This window comes from Lepidothrix coronata, unplaced genomic scaffold (assembly GCF_001604755.1).
Source record: "Lepidothrix coronata isolate B3197 unplaced genomic scaffold, Lepidothrix_coronata-1.0 Scaffold30, whole genome shotgun sequence".
In the NCBI taxonomy this organism is placed as follows: Eukaryota; Metazoa; Chordata; class Aves; order Passeriformes; family Pipridae; genus Lepidothrix; species Lepidothrix coronata.
Window position 1 is genome coordinate 230,548 of NW_016690210.1, and position 18,843 is coordinate 249,390.

The 18,843-nt window shown below is 40.0% G+C and overlaps 1 protein-coding gene across 1 annotated transcript in view; it reads left to right on the top strand.

Moving 5' to 3' along the window:
• Window positions 1-18,843, top strand: part of BRWD1 (bromodomain and WD repeat domain containing 1) — a 47,965-nt gene that overhangs the window by 8,998 nt on the left and 20,124 nt on the right. Inside the window, exons 10-28 of the mRNA XM_017810975.1 lie at window positions 806-876; window positions 1,777-1,877; window positions 2,502-2,542; window positions 3,207-3,305; window positions 4,652-4,802; window positions 5,254-5,388; window positions 6,293-6,421; window positions 7,608-7,833; window positions 7,984-8,169; window positions 9,131-9,314; window positions 10,202-10,292; window positions 11,571-11,711; window positions 13,354-13,439; window positions 14,331-14,526; window positions 15,519-15,635; window positions 15,737-15,844; window positions 16,161-16,285; window positions 16,394-16,476; window positions 16,795-16,906. Coding sequence (XP_017666464.1) covers window positions 806-876; window positions 1,777-1,877; window positions 2,502-2,542; window positions 3,207-3,305; window positions 4,652-4,802; window positions 5,254-5,388; window positions 6,293-6,421; window positions 7,608-7,833; window positions 7,984-8,169; window positions 9,131-9,314; window positions 10,202-10,292; window positions 11,571-11,711; window positions 13,354-13,439; window positions 14,331-14,526; window positions 15,519-15,635; window positions 15,737-15,844; window positions 16,161-16,285; window positions 16,394-16,476; window positions 16,795-16,906 — 2,382 coding nt within the window. The remainder of the gene's footprint in view (window positions 1-805; window positions 877-1,776; window positions 1,878-2,501; window positions 2,543-3,206; window positions 3,306-4,651; window positions 4,803-5,253; window positions 5,389-6,292; window positions 6,422-7,607; window positions 7,834-7,983; window positions 8,170-9,130; window positions 9,315-10,201; window positions 10,293-11,570; window positions 11,712-13,353; window positions 13,440-14,330; window positions 14,527-15,518; window positions 15,636-15,736; window positions 15,845-16,160; window positions 16,286-16,393; window positions 16,477-16,794; window positions 16,907-18,843) is intronic.

The window sequence follows — 18,843 nt, forward strand, 5'->3', positions numbered from 1 at the left end:
TTAATTCCGTAATTATTTTAAAGCACCATCACTAGTTTACGTAATTCACAAAATTATGTCGTCCTGGGAGATTAGTTGGGAAGTGTATTAACTTCTTACTCCACTAAAAGTACAAAGTAGTACAAAAAGAATGGCTGGAAATGTAAATATGTTGCAAAGCATAACAAAGCTTCTTGTTTGTGTTGGGTTTCCAACAGTCCTGGAGTTTTAGGGTGCCTCTTACAGAACTTCCATGCAGAGTGTACATGTCCAGGATATCTATATATGATTGCACCCCCAAAAAATTAGATTATTACCAGAAAGAAAAGCTCCAGGATGATTAGTCTTTGTCTGCTATTGTGCCATATCATGAGAGTTGGTATGAAATGATGCATTTTGCATTAGAACTGCTATTAAATAAAGCTCAGTGCCTTAGAAAGCAGATTATATTTTATTCTTGTATTTTAGTTTTTTAATTCAAACTTGTGATCTTAAGGTAGTAGAATTGCAGAAAAAACTATAAAAAGCATAATCTCATCTGGAGAATCTTTTAGGGCTGTAAAACAGTGTTTAAACTGCATCCTTAATTATTTTCCTTCTAAAATTAATTTAAAAGACTTGTGTGTGAGGTAACCATTGTTAGTTCATGCATGGACTTAAATGACTTTAAGCACTGGTAGTACTCAAAGATTTACAGATGTTACTGTGTCTAAGAAGTCCCTGTTAGGTAGAGGTTTGAAGAAACATCCCTTTATGTTTTGGACTGTTGGGAAAAGCCAAGGTTTGGGTGGTGTGGCCTGTTCAAAGCATCTTTTCTTTTTTTAAGCAACCGGCCACTGAGGTTCACAGAGAAACCCAGACCAGGGGTCCAGATGCTTTGCTCTTCCTTCAGCGTGGGTAAGTCCTGGACTCCAGGTGGAGTGATTTCTCTTCCTTCCTCAGAAATATAAATATAAAATGTGGTTGTGACAGCTTTAAAATGGACACAACCTGCAGCAGTGAGTGAATAATTGTACAGATGTGTATTAACTATGACATAATGAAATCATGGGGCTTCCCTCAGCTAACAGTGAAAAGCTGTTAAGAGAGTGATTTGACAGAAGTAAAAGTCACCTGATGTTTGTTTACTTTTTCTCCACCTTTGCTGGGTTTTTATTTTTGTTTAATCCCCTGATACAGTGTCAGGGATTTGCAAAACAAGTTCTCTGAGATCCCACAGTCACCAGCAGTGGAGGTGGTTCCTGCCAGCAGGAGCCTCCTGGTTTTGTGCCAGGGATGGTTATAAAGATCCCTTCTTTCCTAAGGGTCCACAGATGTACCTGTGAACGTGCTTCACTCCTGGCTTGCAGTTTTCTTTCATCCAGTTCATGGGGCTTTCTGGGAATTTCAGAAATAAAATAACAAATCCAAGTGTAAATTGTTAACATGGTCAGGGGAGAGCCCAAATGAGACCCAGGCTACAGTGAGAGTCACCTACAGAACTCTGATCATCCACAGCCATATTCCCCACCATCAAAGGCCTCTGTGTGCAGTTTAGTAACAGGAGTTTCACTCTTGCTCTAAGTTAAGAATTTTTAAAATCTTTGTAACTCTGATTTATTTTTACTGTGGCTGAGAAAACTTTCAGGGGCAAAAGGGGGATTTCCTTACGAGTGTGTCAGCAGAAGAGCATAAAAAATGTGCTATTCTTCAAATAGTTGTGGGTTGTTTGGGTTTTTTTATTTCAATTAGAGGTAGATGATGGTGATCTGCTTTAATTTCTTACACAGTAGCTTAATTATTGCTTGATTTTTACAGGTGGTATGTTTTTAGCAACTGGCAGCACTGACCATGTCATCAGGATGTATTTTTTTGGCTCTGAAACACCTGTGAAAATAGCAGAATTGGGAAGTCATGCTGTAAGTAATTAGTTAATCAGTCACTTCAAGCAGTAATGAAGTCACAAGGTAATGTTATAAGTGGGTTTTTAGCAAAGCTCTCAATTAACTTTGTTTACCTTTATGTGTTTTCTCTAATATTGAATCTCACTTTCTGTTGCAGTGCTAAGGTTTGGTCAATACATATTTTGTATGCAGAGAATTTCAGCTCTGAAAATAAAATGTGTTACCTGTTTTTCCCTATTTCTCCTGCAGTTTTTATTGTGATAAAAGTGAATAATTAATAGTCTTCTTTCTTTAAGGAGTGGGTAGGTAGAAGTGGAAACAACACATTCCTCAGCATTGGCCTATGGCATTGGGAATATATTCAAATATGATTCAGTTGGCAGCCAGGTTATTTAATCTGTTAATCCTTCATGTTTAATTTGGGCTCTTCAGGAAACTTGCATTTTAAATGCATTAATGCTTAGTGAATCCTGGGCAGTATTTGTTGGATTTGGTTCTCCTTGCAGTTTAAAACTCTTCAGAATTATAAAATATGCAGTTTTTTCCTTGCTTCAGATATTACTGAGCTCAGATTTGTCAAAAACGGTATTTCCTGTTTAAAAACCCAAATTTTCTAACAAACTGTGCTTTTTCTTACAGGACAAAGTTGACAGCATTCAGTTCTCCAATGGTGGGGACAGGTATGTTGAAAGATGCTCAAATGTGAACAGAAAAATGCATCATTTTGGAAATAATAATAGTTATTGTTCTTACCTGGATGTTTCCAGTGAGAAAAATCCACATATTTAGAACTCAGAGGGGAAATTTGGCATGATCCAGGAAAGCTTCATTTACCTGGAGGAATGTTACCACTGGTTTTTAATATACCCAGTGTATTTCTGGCTTCATAAACCTCCTCTTCCCCCTCCTTTCCTTTCACTGTCAGGAAATATTGTAAAGGAAGTAGGAAAAATGCAGTGAAAATGGTCAAAAATAAATGATAATCCTTTTCATCTGATTTCCTCTTGCCTCTACTTCAGTATCTGATACTCTGCAATTACTTAAAACACTTCATGAAAGTGTTGTCACTGAGGAGTTGAGGATGAAGTTGTGAATTGAGTTTAACTTTGGAACTTGCTTTTTTATTCTTCATGTTTTGACAGCTTTACTTAGTTCAGAAAAACTCTCTTTCCTCTGTTTCTGGAAAGAAAGTTAAAGGACACAATTCTCTTGCACACACGTGGAAGATTTCACTTCCACGACTCTTCCATTGCAAAACTGATGTGGTGGTGGTGTGCAGCTCTAAATATGCTTTAAAGCAAATTCTTTTGAAGGTAAATTAACTATATTTTAATATTTCTTCAGGTTCATAAGTGGCAGCAGAGATGGAACAGCCAGAATCTGGCATTTTGAGCAGGCAGAATGGAGGAGTATCTTGTTGGACATGTCTGACCGATTGCTGGGGTAGGTGGAGAGGGAGTTGATTTCTTGTTTTGTAAAGTCAGAAAGATTGAAAAACTCAATTCCTCCGACTAGAGAGAGCCTTGGCAACATCCTGGTCGAGTTCTGTGCTGTCTGGAGGGATGAAATGGGTGTTTTGCTGATGTAGTAATTGCTGAATTTGAGGCTGTGCTTGGAGAAAAAGCAAAAGTGTTCATAAAGATTTCGAATGGACTCTGGAAAAAAGTGAACAGAAAGTGCAATCTCTCTCCTCTGTCTGGATTTCAGACCCCTGGTGTGTCAGGGGAGAAATATTTTTAGATCAGTAAAAATAAAGTGGGTGGTAATTAACCCATTTCCAGAGGAGGTTATGACTTGTGGGTTTCCTCAAGGGCTGATCTTGCTGACTCTTCTCATTTTGTGCTTTAAAAAAGGTGTATTAATGAAATGCTGGTGGCACAGCCTGAACAGTGGCATTACAGATGAAAAGCAGGGTATTACTTGCTGGATAAACCTGAAGGGTGGATAATTTACAGGAGCACAGAATGCTCAGTCAGCTTCCCTAGACACTAAACAAGAGTTGATTTGTAGGTGATTAAATGAGGTTTTAACGAAGTGATTTGTAGGTGATTAAATTAAAAGCCAAGCCTTGGGTACAGGAGTTGATTGGAGGGTGGTTTCCAGCTCCTCTTGTGACACAGCCATGAAAAATAAACATGATTTTACAAAGAAAGGAGGAGTTATTAATAATATTTGAGATTTGAGTGGGGTTGTGGAGTTGAGAGGGTCTTTGTAAGAGAGGCCTCTGGTTGACATGGAATACAGATAATCCTGTGGGAAGGCGTGTTCCAAGGAAAGATAGTTCCTTCACTTGGACTAAAATGCTGAGGGGGAGTTTTACAGTATCCTAGAAGTGTATTTTGGGGAAAGAATAAGGAAATAGATTGAGGTTGAAACAAAATATTATCTTTGCTATATTTATTTGAGGACTCAGGAAAAAACCCTTGGCTAATATGGAGATTGGCTTCTGAATCAGTTAATTTGGAAAACCTGCCTGAAAAAAGTCCCAAATGGTAGAGGATTTCTGTTAGGACTGTAATTGTAGAAGAGCCAAGATTCCATGGAAAAGGAAAGCCTTTTTGCCTGGCATCTCAAATGGGAAAGAGATTATCGTGTCCTCTGAAATAAATGTGCTAAAAATCCAGATTTGCTTTAAGTGAAGGAAGTTTTTGGACAAAAGTTGCAACCCAAGTTTAATTATTCTTCATTTCCCTTGCCTGATCATGAGAAGACAGGTTATTTTTCTGTATTTTGAGGTTGAAATGTGCTAATTAAAGCTACCTCTGGCCTGTTTGACTCTTTTTAAACAGTGACACTTGTGCAGAAGAAGACAAATTCATGAAACCCAAAGTGACCATGATTGCCTGGAACCAAAATGACAATTATGTTGTTACTGCTGTGAACAATCACCTGCTCAAAGTGTGGAATTCCTGCACAGGGCAGTTGCTCCATGACTTGGTGGTATGTCCTTTTCCTTGCTTTTTGAAGATTTTCCTGGAATTGCAGTGATGTGTGTGCTGAGTTCCTAATTAGATCTCATTTGTCTTGAAGGCTCTGTATGAATGGTGCAGCAACTGTGATGGTTTTTTGGAGATTTTTTTTAACCAGAACTCGCTGTTTCCTCCTGCATTTGGATTTTCCTTTCCCCAGGTGCTGCTGAACTTGTGGAATAAATAAAAGGTTTTGTGCAGTAACTTGCCCATTAATAATTCACAGTCCTCTGGCAAAATATTTCTACAGTTTTTGCTTCAATCTCAAGCATTATTACCTTTAGAATGTAAAGCCTTTCTGGCTGCCTGGGGTTTAATTTTCCAGAGAGGATGGTCCAGGGCTTTGGTAAATCCCTGTTGGGTGTACTGTAAATGTCCTGTTGATGTGGCTTTTCCTTGTGATGTGCAATTTGAAATTCCAGGGCCACGCAGATGAGGTGTTTGTCTTGGAGACCCATCCCTTTGATTCCAGGATAATGCTGTCTGCAGGTCACGATGGCAACATCTTCATCTGGGACATCACCAAAGGCACCAAAACCAAGCATTACTTCAACATGGTAAGACCTTTCTTTAACACCATTTATTCCCAACACGTACCAGCTGAAGGAATTGTCAGCAACACTCACACCCCCTGCACCTTTTGGAAAAAAAAACAAACCAAAAAAACCAACCCCAAACCAGCAAAATTTATGTTCATTTTTTCCTCAGGGCTTTTACCTTTGAATTTCCTGGTTATTGCAGCTTTTCCACTCTTTGTTACTAAAGAGTGCACCTCATTTGTAGGAACTGTTTTCCTCAGCTGAGGTGCCAGCTGAAAGTTTCTGGTTTAGACAATCATTTGGGGAGCCTTGGGGACAAATATTTGTGTTTTCCACTGTCTTAAAAATTATTTTCTTACCCATTGGCACAGTTCTTGAGAGCTCCTGTTACATTTGCTGGGTTTCAAGCTCATGGTTAACACTTTAAATTAGGTTATTTTCTCTGAGTTTTAAGTTATGATCTAAAGCTCATATAATTTTTTAATCCTTTTGTTTTTTTCTGGTTAGTCAGTAGCAAAGGGATTTTTTTATTTTTTTTAGCTCTAAGATTCTCTGAGTTTTGCTTGCAAGTGGTGTAACAAAATCAATATATATTAGCTCCAGTTTACTTTAAGCAATGTGCTAACAGCTAAAAAGCCTAAAAAACACTTTTATTTCTTTACTTTTTTTGCTGAAGAGCAAGTTTTCCTGCTCTTTAGGGCATCTTTTAAACTTGAAGGGCTGAGGATTTAAATTCAAAGGGGAAAAGGGAATGTCAAAGGGAAAGGAAATAAACTGAAGTAACAAGATTATTTGTGCCTTAGTGGAGGTATTTAGGAGCTGCATGATTGCTTTTCATGGAATAATTAATTTTGGGTGTGCATTATGGTTTGCTTGCCAAAAATCATCCCGTAACCTGGAGGTTTCTTTTCCTTCCATGCAGATTGAAGGCCAAGGCCACGGTGCTGTTTTTGACTGTAAATTTTCCCCAGATGGGCAGCATTTTGCATGTACAGATTCCCATGGGCACCTGCTGATATTTGGGTTTGGCTGTAGCAGGCCCTATGAAAAGGTAAGTTCAGCTTTTTATTGGAACTCTGTCTCAAATTTCTAACTGAAGTTGGATTGGTTGCATTCATTCCTTCAAAAGATCACGTGTGAAAAAAGAGGTTTGTGTGGTTCCAGGACCCAGCTATGATGGATTCTCTTGTTTGTATGGTCCTGGCACAGCAGAAACAAGCACTGTCTCAACATTCCCTTGGGAGAAGCTCCCAAGAACTTCTCTGGAATACATTTTCACCTTCCACTGATTCACATTAATTGTTCAACCTGAAAATTACTTTTCTTCCTCATTTCTGGAAATAGCTCAGTGTTTGAAGATTGGAACATATGACAAAAGTTTATTGCTCTACTACCTACTTAAACAAAACCAGACTCTGTGTATGGGAAGGATAATTTGCTGGTTTATCTTGCAGTTCTTTTGGCCTTTCCATATTTGAGCCCAAATTCACAGTAGTTGATTAAAGTAAGTGAAAGTAAATATTCATCCAACACTGTGGATTTGGAGATGTTAGAAAAATGTGTGTGGGGACAAATGTTGTGCTGTTTTGAGTCAGCCTGTTTGCTTTTTGTTTTGATAAACACACGTGTTTCTTCTTTTCTTCACTTCCCCTCAGTTTTTTTCAGTTTGAAATGATAATTCCATGTATTTCATTTTAATGAATTATTTTTTTCCTTGCTCTACCTTCTTAGCTGAAGTTGAAGCTTGTTCTCTTCCTCCTTCCCATCAAGGGAGCAGAGATTCTGCTTGTGATCTAATATTTTACATAACTGTTTTCCTTCAGCCTCCTGGACTCAGTAGACTTGCAGAAAAATTTTCAGGTGGACGTAGATGAAGGTTAAGAAAGAATTCATGATTGGGAACTTTGAGAGGTGATGTTGAGCTTTAGGCAATGATTTCCTCACATGGAAACCAAGGAAACTTCTCTTAATTGTAGGGGAAAAAAAATAGAATATGTATAAAATATTTTTAAGTGTAAAACAGTGCTTTTGCTTTAAGTTACTTCAGCTTTTAGGGCAAAAGCACTGTGAAAAATTGGAATACTGTGACACCCCTCCAGGTCAATTGAAGTTGTGCATAACTTCTTGTGGGGAACTTGCCCTTTCTTTTACCTTTAGGGAGATTTCAGATACTTTATTCTGTTCTTTGGCATCTTCTTTTTGTCAAATTGATGACGCAAAGATATAATTTCCTTCAGATTCCCGACCAGATGTTCTTCCACACGGACTATCGGCCGCTGATCCGAGACTCCAACAACTACGTCCTGGATGAGCAGACCCAGCAGGCCCCTCATCTCATGCCCCCTCCCTTCTTAGTGGATGTGGATGGAAACCCTCATCCCACAAAATATCAGAGACTGGTGCCAGGAAGGGAGAACTGTGCAGATGAACACCTGATTCCTCAGCTCGGATATGTGGCAACAAGTAAGAACAGAACCACTAAAGACCAGTTCACCCTTTTGGTTCTTTCCTGACGTGCACGGGCTGTGCTGGAGTTGTAGACTCCATAAAATTCTCTTTTGGAATAAGCAATTGGAATAATTTCATCCATTTGCTTTGTTTTACGCTTGCAAGGTGATGGAGAAGTGGTGGAACAAGTGATTGGCCAGCAGACCATTGATCAGGATGAGCAGGGCCTGGAGCCCAGCATCCTGGATGGGATGATCAGACAGTTACAGCTGGAACAGGATCAGAGGACTGGAGCTGATCAAGAATCTGCTTCAAATGCCCCACAAAACGGGGAGGGAACACCCAGAAGAGGTTGGTAATCACTGATAAATTCTTAGGGGATTGTTCTATCTCCATTTTTATTACCCTGTATGAAATACTGGAACAGGTTTTAGCTTTATTGTTGTTTTGGAGACTAAGATTCCTTTAACATACTGGGTAAGATACTTTTCCTGATTAAAACAGCTACTCCTGTGATTAAATTCCAAAACAAAGCATTTCACTTTTCCTTTTGAACAACATTAATTTTATTCCTTGTGGGGTGCTACATACTTAACAATATTTGTAAAGTACTCAAATAACACTTATGCAAAATAAATACAATACTTATTTTCCCAAAATATTTTTAGTATAAATATAAAAATATAAATATAAAAATGTGATTACAAATGTTTTTGCAATACTTTTTTTTTTGCAAAATAAGAATTGTGCCATTATTCAAACTGGTTTCTCCTCTCCCTTCTTTACAGATTTAAATGAGACGCTTTTCTCATTTAAATCTACAAGGAGCTGTGTCCTTGTAGTTTTAATTAGAGAATTATAAAATATATATATATATAAAAATATGTTATGATATATTATTGTGTAAATAGGAGATATATCATCATGTAAATACATGATATATAATTATATTTAATTATATAATAATTTATTTTTAATTCTGTACACTCAGCTCCAGGAAAAGTGCTTTTTAGAGCCTCACCAGCCTCAGAGCTGCCTGGAAGTTCAAGAAAACCCCTATGTCACATCCCACTTCCTTCCACTGTAATTAAGTAGTAGCAGAAATGATAATTTTTCAAAGTCTGTGTGTAATCTCTCTGTATTTTCTGTATAACTTATGTATTTTCTGTGACACAGATAATTCTCGAAGGTTGGTTTGAAGTCGCTTCCTTACGACCATATAAATCTAGAAAGCATTCATTATCTTGTATATGGAGAAACAAGGCTCCAATTAATTCTCTGTAGAGAATTAATTGTTTTTTGTGTGTTTTAGCTTTCAGGAGGGCGAGTGTGGACATCCAGAGCCCCCCCAACATCGGGCTGCGGCGCAGCGGGCAGGTGGAGGGCGTGAGGCAGATGCACCAGAACGCCCCGCGCAGCCAGATGGCCACAGAGAGGGACCTGCAGGCCTGGAGAAGGAGGGTTGTGGTGCCAGAAGTCCCAGCAAGCCTGCTCAGGTCTGTGACAGCCTGCTGGGCTGCGGGTGTGGCCAGGGAGAATGCTTCAGCTGGGTTTTGGTACACCTGGTGCTGTTAAACCAAAGCTGAAGTGGGAGTGGTTCAGTGTCGTGGTCAGATGTGCTTGAAGATTCTAAATTGTAAAGGCCATTCAGCAAGACTAAAGGGAAGTTTCTCTAGTTGAATGGTTGTCTTGTATTTCAATATATTCAGTCATCTTCAAGGGCAGCTAGATGACCAAAATTCCTGCTTCCTCCTAAATAAAAGATAGGGGTTGAATTCATTTACATGAGAGAGTTGAGTGAGATTGTGCTTTCTGTGAGACTTTTGGGGGTGATTTTTGACCAGGAGCAGCACCAAGCACTTGAAATAAAAAACTAGAAAACCTTAACCCTAAACCAGCTGCTTTCAAAAGGACTCTCAGTATTAGAACGTGGTGCTGATAATGCAATGTCATGGGAGAAAATCTCCATATGGGCCACTAACTTAAGAGCTGGACTGAGATGATCTTTGTGGGTCACTTCCAGCTCAGAATATTCTCTGAATCATCTGTAAAAAGAAAAATTAATAGCTAAATATTTCTCTTTAGCCATATGTGCTTCCACACCTCTGAAGGTTTCAAGAAGCATTCCCTGTTTTGGGAAGTAGAATGATTGCAAAGGGAGGAATGTGGATTAAAAATGGGGTTGGAAAAGTTGGTTGTAGTTTGATGTTTGCAAGGAAGAATTTCTTAATACCCTTCTTTTTTACTCTTATCTGGAAATGAGAAGAGTTGTTTGAGCACTAAGAACTGCTCAAGTGGAATTAGGCATTTTGGGATAGATCCTTTAACAAGGTCAGCACTGTCAAAACAGATGGAGAATTGGATTTTCCTGACTTTCTTGTAGGAAGCAGGAAGAATATCGGACTGCAAAAGGGGAAGAAGAGAGAGATCTTTATGTAACAGAGAAGATAAAGTCATTTGAGTCGTTGGAAAAGGTATGTGGGAGCCCCTTGGAAAATGGGGATTCTGTGCCTGGGGACAAGTGGTGTAAAAAAGTGAAAGCAGGTCTCTCTGAAGGTGTGGCCCTCAGAGGACCCTGATAATTCAGCTTCCAATTATTGCAGGACAAGGTTTGATTTATTTTTATGAATACCTGGAATTCTATTTGTTTTCAGTCCTGCCTCCTTCCATCTGAGGAATTTGGGAGTCATTCTTAAAGGCAGGTTTGCTTTCAGGCCATGCTGGGTTTGCTGCAGTGGAACCCAGTGGTTGCAGGTCCCTGCTGAAGCACTGAGGTGCAAGGGAGAACGTTCCAGATCCCATACTTCAGGAATTACAGGCTGTATTGCTGTTCCCTCATTTTGCTTTACATGACAGTGTTTTGTGAATGGGGAGAGTTTTTCAGACTTGCCTTGTTTTGAATGCTGGTCTGTGGAAGAGATTGGTAAGAAGCAAAACTTGGTTACTGTGCTGTTTTTATAAGATTGGGGCCTGATTCACTGTGTCTTGCAGTACAAAACAGTTTGACCCAAGAATTTTACTGTGTGATCCCCTTTCCTAAGGGGAGTTGGGGAAAGAAAGGCTCAGAGGATTGTTCAGCCTGGAGAAGGGAAGGGTTTGGGATGACCTAACTGTAGCCTTTCAGGACCTGAAGGAGCTCCAAGATGGAGAGAGACTATTTCCAAGGGCCTGGAGAGACAGGACAAGCTGGAATGGCTTCAGACTGAGAGAGTAGAGTTAGATGGGATATTGGGAAGAAATTCTTGGCTGTGAGGGTGGGGAGGCCCTGGCCCAGGTTGCCCAGAGAAGCTGTGGCTGCCCCTGGATCCCTGGAAGTGTCCAAGGCCAGGTTGGACAGTGCTTGGAGCAACCTGGGCTAGTGGAAGGTGTCCCTGCCCACGGCAGGAGGTGGAACTGGATGAGCTTTAAGGTCCCTTCCAACCCATTCTGTGATTTCTCTTCCCTCAGAATTGCACATTGTAGGCACTTAATGTCTTGCTTCTGTAAATATATTTAGCAGGTTATGTGAATGGACCTGTTGCAGTAGCTTAAAAAGAGCAATTTCTTAATAAATCCTAAATTTGGAACAGCAAATTTAAAACTTTTGGCTTACAGGGATATTGTTTTGAAAAGGAATTTTGTCATGATGAGGCTGTGACGTGACGAGGCCGTTTCAGTTTTGCAATCAGCAGTGCTTTTAGCCGCCCTTTCACCCTCAGACAAGTGTGCCACATAAATATTTTTATTTAACTTGTTTTTTCCCCTCCAATTAGAGCGACTCTGAGTCCTCATTAATCCAGTCAAAGCGCCGACTGCACAGACGGAAATATTCCAATTACCGAACACGGAATAACATTGAACAGCTGGAGTCTTCTGATGAGGAAAGGGACAACTGCTTGGGCTTGATAGACCAGGTAAGCTCTTTTCTGAGTTGTCATTTGGAACTTGAGCTCCTCAGTAGGTGAAGTTTCACATAAATGTGCCTTTTCCCTCTTAAAACAAATAAGCAAACAAAGAAACCTTCTCTTTTTCCAGAGGAAGTATTTTTCTGGGCATCATTATTGTCGGCACATCCCAAGCTTTGATATTTGTTGCTTTGATAACAACAGTCTTTCCTGTCACTTTATAAATGGCTGAACTGGTTTTGCTGAGGATCCTCTAAACCAAATGCAAAAACCTGATGGGCAACTGAACTTCAGCTGCAGTTTGGATTTTAGATGGGCTTTGCTGTTTCTCTGTGAAAACCTTCCAAATTCGTGCACACAACAACAAAAAGTGGACCTTGTGAAGGTCTTTGGTGATGTGATTCTTCCACAGGGTCTGTTCCTCTTGGCTTGGGCTGACACAGGACTTTGCTGTGGGCAGCAGGAGCTTTTGGCTGTTGGATTCTCAGAATTTGGAAATCAGTGGTAGGACTGTTGGACTGGAGTTGTTTTAAGGAAGGAAAGGAAAGAGTCTCAAAGTGGGAAAAGGGGAAGAATTGGAAGGAGTAGAGAAGGTTGGAGCAGTCACTTGGTCAGAGAAGAATGGTGAACAAAATGGGGGATGTTCAGCAGATAAGGAAGTTTTGTAAGTAAGACAAGGAATGATATTCCTTGGAAATGGACTCTCCTCTTCTGGCCTCTTAATAAAGAATTCCAATGTGGTTAAAAACAAGTCACTTAAATTTAATGAAAAGTTCAGGTCTTCCTTATTTTGGGAACAGTGTGGAAGGGCAGGTGACAGGAAACTTCTGCCACCTGACATTGAAAGCACAAAGTGATAATGGGAGAGTTGTGTGCAGTGTCCTGTAAATACCACATGTCTGAAATACTTCTGAAAAAGTGATGTTTGACCAAATAATATTTGAAGTAATAGTCTTATAAAAATCTGAGCATTTATGTAAATGTTCAAGGCTTTTTGGTTTATTTTTTGGTTTTATTCCTGTGAATAGTAGGATAAAAAAGAACTGAAATTTCATGTTCAGTCTTGTTTATTGGGGGTTTATTATTTCTGTTTTTTTGCTTGGCAGCACAGAACTTGAGAAATAAACAATGCATTATACTTAGTCATTCCAGCTGTGGAAAACACATTTAAAACATGAAGTTGATGCAAATAAATAGCTGAACAACAATCAGGAAATTACTGAAGTCATGATACATTTTGATGTATCTGTACTATTTAGTTTTGCATTTAAATACGTGCAGGAGTACACCCAGTTAGTACTTGGTCAATCAGTTGATGCCAAAACCAGGGGGAAAAAAAAACAAACAAACCTGATTCTAATTTTCATAATTAAGAAAAAAAAACCCATAGGAGGGACAGAACATACCCATGTTGTGTGTGGAGGGGAGATGTGATGTTTTCTCTTGATCTTTTCCTCTTGCAGTGTGTAAATTCCTCCCTCAGAGAGAGATTTCCTGCTGTACTTTACGTGCCCTAATTCCTTTCATTTCCATTTTAACTTTTTGCCCCGTTTCTTCCTGGCTTGATAACATAAATGTGGGTTTATGTTTCAAATCCTTAAAACACGTGCTCTGAGCAAATTTGGGATTGACTGCTTGTCTTTAAATTTAGGAAGCTGAAGAAAGTGAGGGCTCTGGCTCATCAGATGAAGAGGAAGAGTGGAGAAGTGACAAGAAAAGCAACAGTAATAGTTCTAGGTAAAAGTGAACAAACATCCCAGATTTTACTTGGTGATGAGTTTGACTTGAATTTTGGCAACTTCAGAGTTGTGTAGAAGCTCTGGTGTGCCTGAGATGTGATTACATTCTGTATTAGAATTCCTGTACTTTACTGACACACTGAATTGTTATTTATTGTTCCATTTCACCAAATAATTTCTGCCTTTTAATGTAGTTTCAAATCCCTCTGGATTTTTTGCTAGATGACAAGGAGAGAGAAAATAGCCTGGAACACTTTTATACTGTGTTATATTGGGTTTTTGAGGTGTGAGTGATTTTGTTTGGTTTGGGGTTTTTTTTTTTTTTGTTTGTTTGTATAGGTTTATTTCTTTGAATAATACAAAAACAGTCAATTCCTTACTCTACAAAATGTATTGGGAAAAAAGCTTAATTTTTATAAGGTTCTAGTTTGATGTAGGACTGAAGTTGTAGATAACTTTTTAATCACTCTGTTTTGGCTTTTTAAGATTTTTTTTTTTCTAGAACTGTGTAGTAGTAGAACCTAAAAATGCAGAGAGAGAGAAAAAGCAGATGTGTAGCTGTGAGTTGTATGTAACTGTAAAGAATATAAGCAGTGTTTGTCTACTGTGTTCTTTAGGGAGGGCTCCTCACTAGTCCAGAACTTCATTGCACAACTTTATTGAATAAAATGTCTGATTTTAGAAATCACCACACTTCAGTTTTTTTAAGAAACGTGCTTTGAATTCCTGGTGTTCCCCCAAAAAAATCACGTTAAACTCGAAGTAACGGTCATGACAAAGGTCAAAGGGATTGTAGTGGTTTTGATGCTGCTTTCAACAGCAGTTGTTATCTGCTGGAAATAGTGACCTCTTGGCTCTGTTGTGTGTGTTTCCCTGGCCCCTTGGGCAGCGATTCCTCGAGCAGATATTCCGACTGGATCGCCGACGCCGGGATCAACCTGCAGCCCCCCGTGCGGACCTCGCGGCGCAAAGTGCTCAGGTACTGCAGCACCTCGGAGGATGAGGCGTCGACAGAGAAGTCATCCCCTCCCAAGAGAAGAAGGAGGAAAAGGAGAAAAAAACCCAAACCAAAAAGGCAGGAGGAGGTATAAATTTCGTTGCTTCTACTCAGTCTTCAAGCAGTTTCTCTCTCAGGTTTTAGGCCTCCTCACTGGAAACTGTTAAAGGCATTTTGTTGTGATTAGAGAGGGATATTGGTGTCACTCCACACAGTTCTGTGGAATTGGTTTGAGGCCATCCCAGATGTGAGGCATCTGCTGATTTCTAGGGAAGAATCGGCATTCCAAGTGAAGTCACTTTTCGTTTTCCACATAAAAAGGGTTCTCAAGGTTGCTGGTATTAAAAGGGAAATGTGTTTATTAAATACCTGTACAGAATATCAGACTTTTCACAAGGGCATGGAGTGACAGGACAAGGGGGAATGGCTTCAAACTGACAAAGAGCAGGGGTTAGATGGGATGTTGGGAATTCTTCCCTGTGAGGGTGGTGAGACCCTGGCCCAGGTTGCCCAGAGAAGCTGTGGCTGCCCCTGAATCCCTGGAAGTGTCCAAGGCCAGGTTGGATGGGGCTTGGAGCAACCTGGGATAGTGGAGGGTGTCCATGCGGGGGTTTGGAATGAGATGATCTTTAAGGTCCCTTCCAACTCAAACCATTCCATGACTCTGTGACTACAACCTTGTCAAACTGTCTGGTTTTAAATAACATGGCTGTTCTAAGGGACACAATAACTGTATTGATGATGCTCATTTATACGTAGGTTGAATTTTTAATTTTTTATTATTTTATTTATTAGTTACAAGAATCTTTCAAAAAGTTTTTAGTGAATTGAAACAATTATCCTTTTTTAAGTTACAGTAACTCCTATTTGTTATTTTCTACCATAAAGGAGCAAACAAATTGTTTTTTTGGGGTAATTTTGATATGTTTTTGCCATGTTTTTCTCTCCATCATTCCACTTTCTTCCGAGTAACCTCAAATAGTTTCTTACAGCTTGATAAATTTTTAATAAGTTAAATTGTGTGCCAGATTTAAAATGGAATGAGTTGAATTTGTGTCCATTATGTCTAATTTTGTGAAGGCTGATGCTGCAACACAACCATTAAACATGGAATTGTCCCATGACTGGCACCCTCCAGTTTGGATAACAGACACAGCTCTTCGGAGATCCCCCTTTGTCCCTCAGATGGGTGACGAGGTAGGAACACTGATTAAAACCTTCCAGTGCTTCTGTGCTTACCCTAATTACTAAACACAGGAAAACACTGACTGTTTGGGGTTTGCTGGGCTTTGTTTTAGGTGATATATTTCCGACAAGGGCACGAAGCTTACATTGAAGAAGTGAGAAGAAATAACATTTACGAACTGAATCCACACAAGGAGCCGTGGAGGAAAGTAGTGCTTAGGGTAGGTCTGCACTGAGGAGTCTGTGGGTTCAGTATCAGTCATCTGTGACTGAAGAGTTTCGTTACACTGCTTGTAAAACAACAGGGGAAAGTGTCTTCAATTCCCAGAATGTCTTCAGAGTTCCCTGTGGGAAGCCCAGATTAAATCCCTGTGTTAAGAATTCCAGGTTTAACTGACTGTCACTGAAATCTCCGATCTAGTTTCAGTATTTGGGGGTTTTTGCACGCAGTGCAGTTGTTTGACTGATGTTAAACTGACTATTCTGTGCATGGTCCCTGGGGTAAAACTTCCTGAAGCTGTTTGTTCTTACCTGTAGGATCAGGAATTGGTAAAAATTGTTGGAATTAGGTACGAAGTTGGCCCTCCCACGCTGTGTTGCCTCAAGCTCGCCTTTATAGACCACGCCACTGGCAAGCACACAGACAAATCCTTTTCCATCAGGTATGTGCATCTCTGCTTTTCTGAAAAGTATTTAAAAATGTGCTTCTGTTGAATCTTCCTCCTAAAGCCCTGAGGAGCAAGTGAAATAGGGGATTTCTTTTCCTGCAGGTACCACGACATGCCAGATGTTATTGACTTCCTTATCTTACGGCAGTTCTACGACGAAGCCCGGCAGAGGAACTGGCAGGCCTGTAAGTGTGTTTGCTGAGTGTTTGACTGATCAGTTTTGAAATCAGAAATGTGTCCTTGGCTAATTCCTGCTCGTCTGTAGGTTCAGAGGGTTCCCTAGTACGTAAGAATTAGAAATTTGAGCCTTGGAGCTTAATAGGGTCATCAGAACATCTGTTGAGATCTCGTCTCTTTTCGTGTGTGCCGGTGGGTTTAGAACTTTAATTACTAAAACAAATCAATAAACAACATTTATCAGCAGTTCTTCTAATTGCCTGTAGAAGAGAAGTAGTTAAATAACTTCCCTTAGCAGAATATCTGAGCAGAGTGTTGTGCTGTAGCCGACAGGTTCCGCTCCATCATCGACGACGCCTGGTGGTTTGGGACAGTGCTGGGACAAGAACCTTACCAACCTCAGTACCCAGACAGTCACTTCCAGTGCTACAGTGTTAAGTAAGTACAAGATTTTACACTTCTGTTGGTGGTGGTGTGGGTTGCCTCTCACACAGCTGCCTTTATTAGCGTGAGAATGTATAAATTGCTCAATTAAATAATTTTCCTGGTTTTATTGTCACTTAATGGTTTTAAGTTGCTAATGTAGTAAGAATATGTGAGAACTTGTGGCAACTTGTTAATGGATAGTAATATGGGAAAAGGAGTTGTTGACCTCTTCACATTTTCTGTAATGACTGAGGCTGGATCTCTTCCATGAGCCAAGCAATGCAATTTTCAGTGAATATTAATTATTAGTCTTCATTGATAATTGATTTTGGATGGGAGGTGCTGAGTCTCTGCTGTGGTTGCTGGCATCATGGTCCTTATGCTTCCAGTCCTCACACTTCGTCTGTCACATTGTGCACCCTTTTTCACATCAACAAAGAGGCCTTCACACAAAGGGGAAGATGAACAAAGATATTTCTGGACCTCAGTGTTCAGAATCAGGACGTCATCCTTGTCCTGCCCTGTCCAAGCTGCGTGGAACAGAAACACAGAATGGTTTGGGTTGGAAGGGACCTTAAAGGTCATCTCATTCCACCCCCTGCCATGGGCAGGGACACCTTCCACCAGCCCAGGTTGCTCCAAGCCCTGTCCAACCTGGCCTTGGACACTTCCAGGGATTCAGGGGCAGCCACAGCTTCTCTGGGCAACCTGTGCCAGGGCCTCCCCACCCTCACAGGGAAGAATTCCTTCCTAACATCCCGTGTAACCCTGCTCTCTGTCAGTCTGAAGCCATTCCCCCTTGTCCTGTCAGACCTGCCCTTGTGAAAAGTCCCTCTCCAGCTCTCTTGTAACTTCCCACTGGGCGCTGGAAGGGTAATTCTGGGATCTTGCCTGCTTTGGATCCCCCCAGTGAGGGATGACTGTAAGGAGAATAAACAATGAATACTTACTATTCCTGGTTTTACCATGCCCAGGGATTGTACCCATATCTTTTACAGTACATTTAATATTCAGATTTTCATTGTTGAAGGACTTTTTAATTTTTTTTTTTTTTTTTTTGCTCAGAGACTTTTGAACTTGTTGCTCAGCACAAAGAGAGGAAATATTTATAGTTAATAGACAATTCTGTGAGACTGCCAAGATTGTGTTACATATTTTGGTTCCTTGTCTCATCTGCTTTCCTTGTCTTCTATCCCCTTGATTTTCCTTGGTGGGAAGGTGGAATTAACTCCCAGATTGAAGTTCTTACCTGTTCTGTTCCTTCCCATGTCTGTACATCTCATCATTTATGTTGTTACGTACCACAGTTGTTCCTTAAGAGCAAGTTTAGATGGATTTGGTTGTTTTCTTGCCCAGTTCAAAATCAAGTTTCCAGTTATGAAACAGAGCCTGGAGCCAATTTCCTGAGCTCCTTTCTTCTGTGAGGGCTAAAGGATATTTCAGTATTTTAATGTACCAGCCTTTGGCAAAGCAGAGCTTAATAACTGAACAGGGAAGGAATGATGTACTCCCCAAAGACCACTTTCCAGAGGGATCTCTTCCAGGATCTGTGCTGCCTTTGGAGGGAATGTGACTGTTCTAACTGGTCTCCCAAACAGCTCTTCTAGAGGAGAATCCTAAGATATGTATATAAAAATATCTGGAGTGTTTGGCAGGTGTATTTGGGTTTTGTGACTTACTCTTTTTGTCACACACTCAGTAATCTCAAATTATCACCATTACTGTTGTATGGATAAGAAATAAATTGAAGATAAATTGAATTTTTTGTTGTTTTATTGGCCAGATAATAACAGGTGTTTGTGTAAAGCAGCTTGATATAAGTTACATTACTTGGATAAACAGAGCTTAAGCAGAACTAAGAGGGGCTTAAACTGTGCTAAACTATGTTGATAAAGTCTTACATGCAAGATTATGGAGTAGTTTATTTGGGAATATCAGCAACTTCTGAA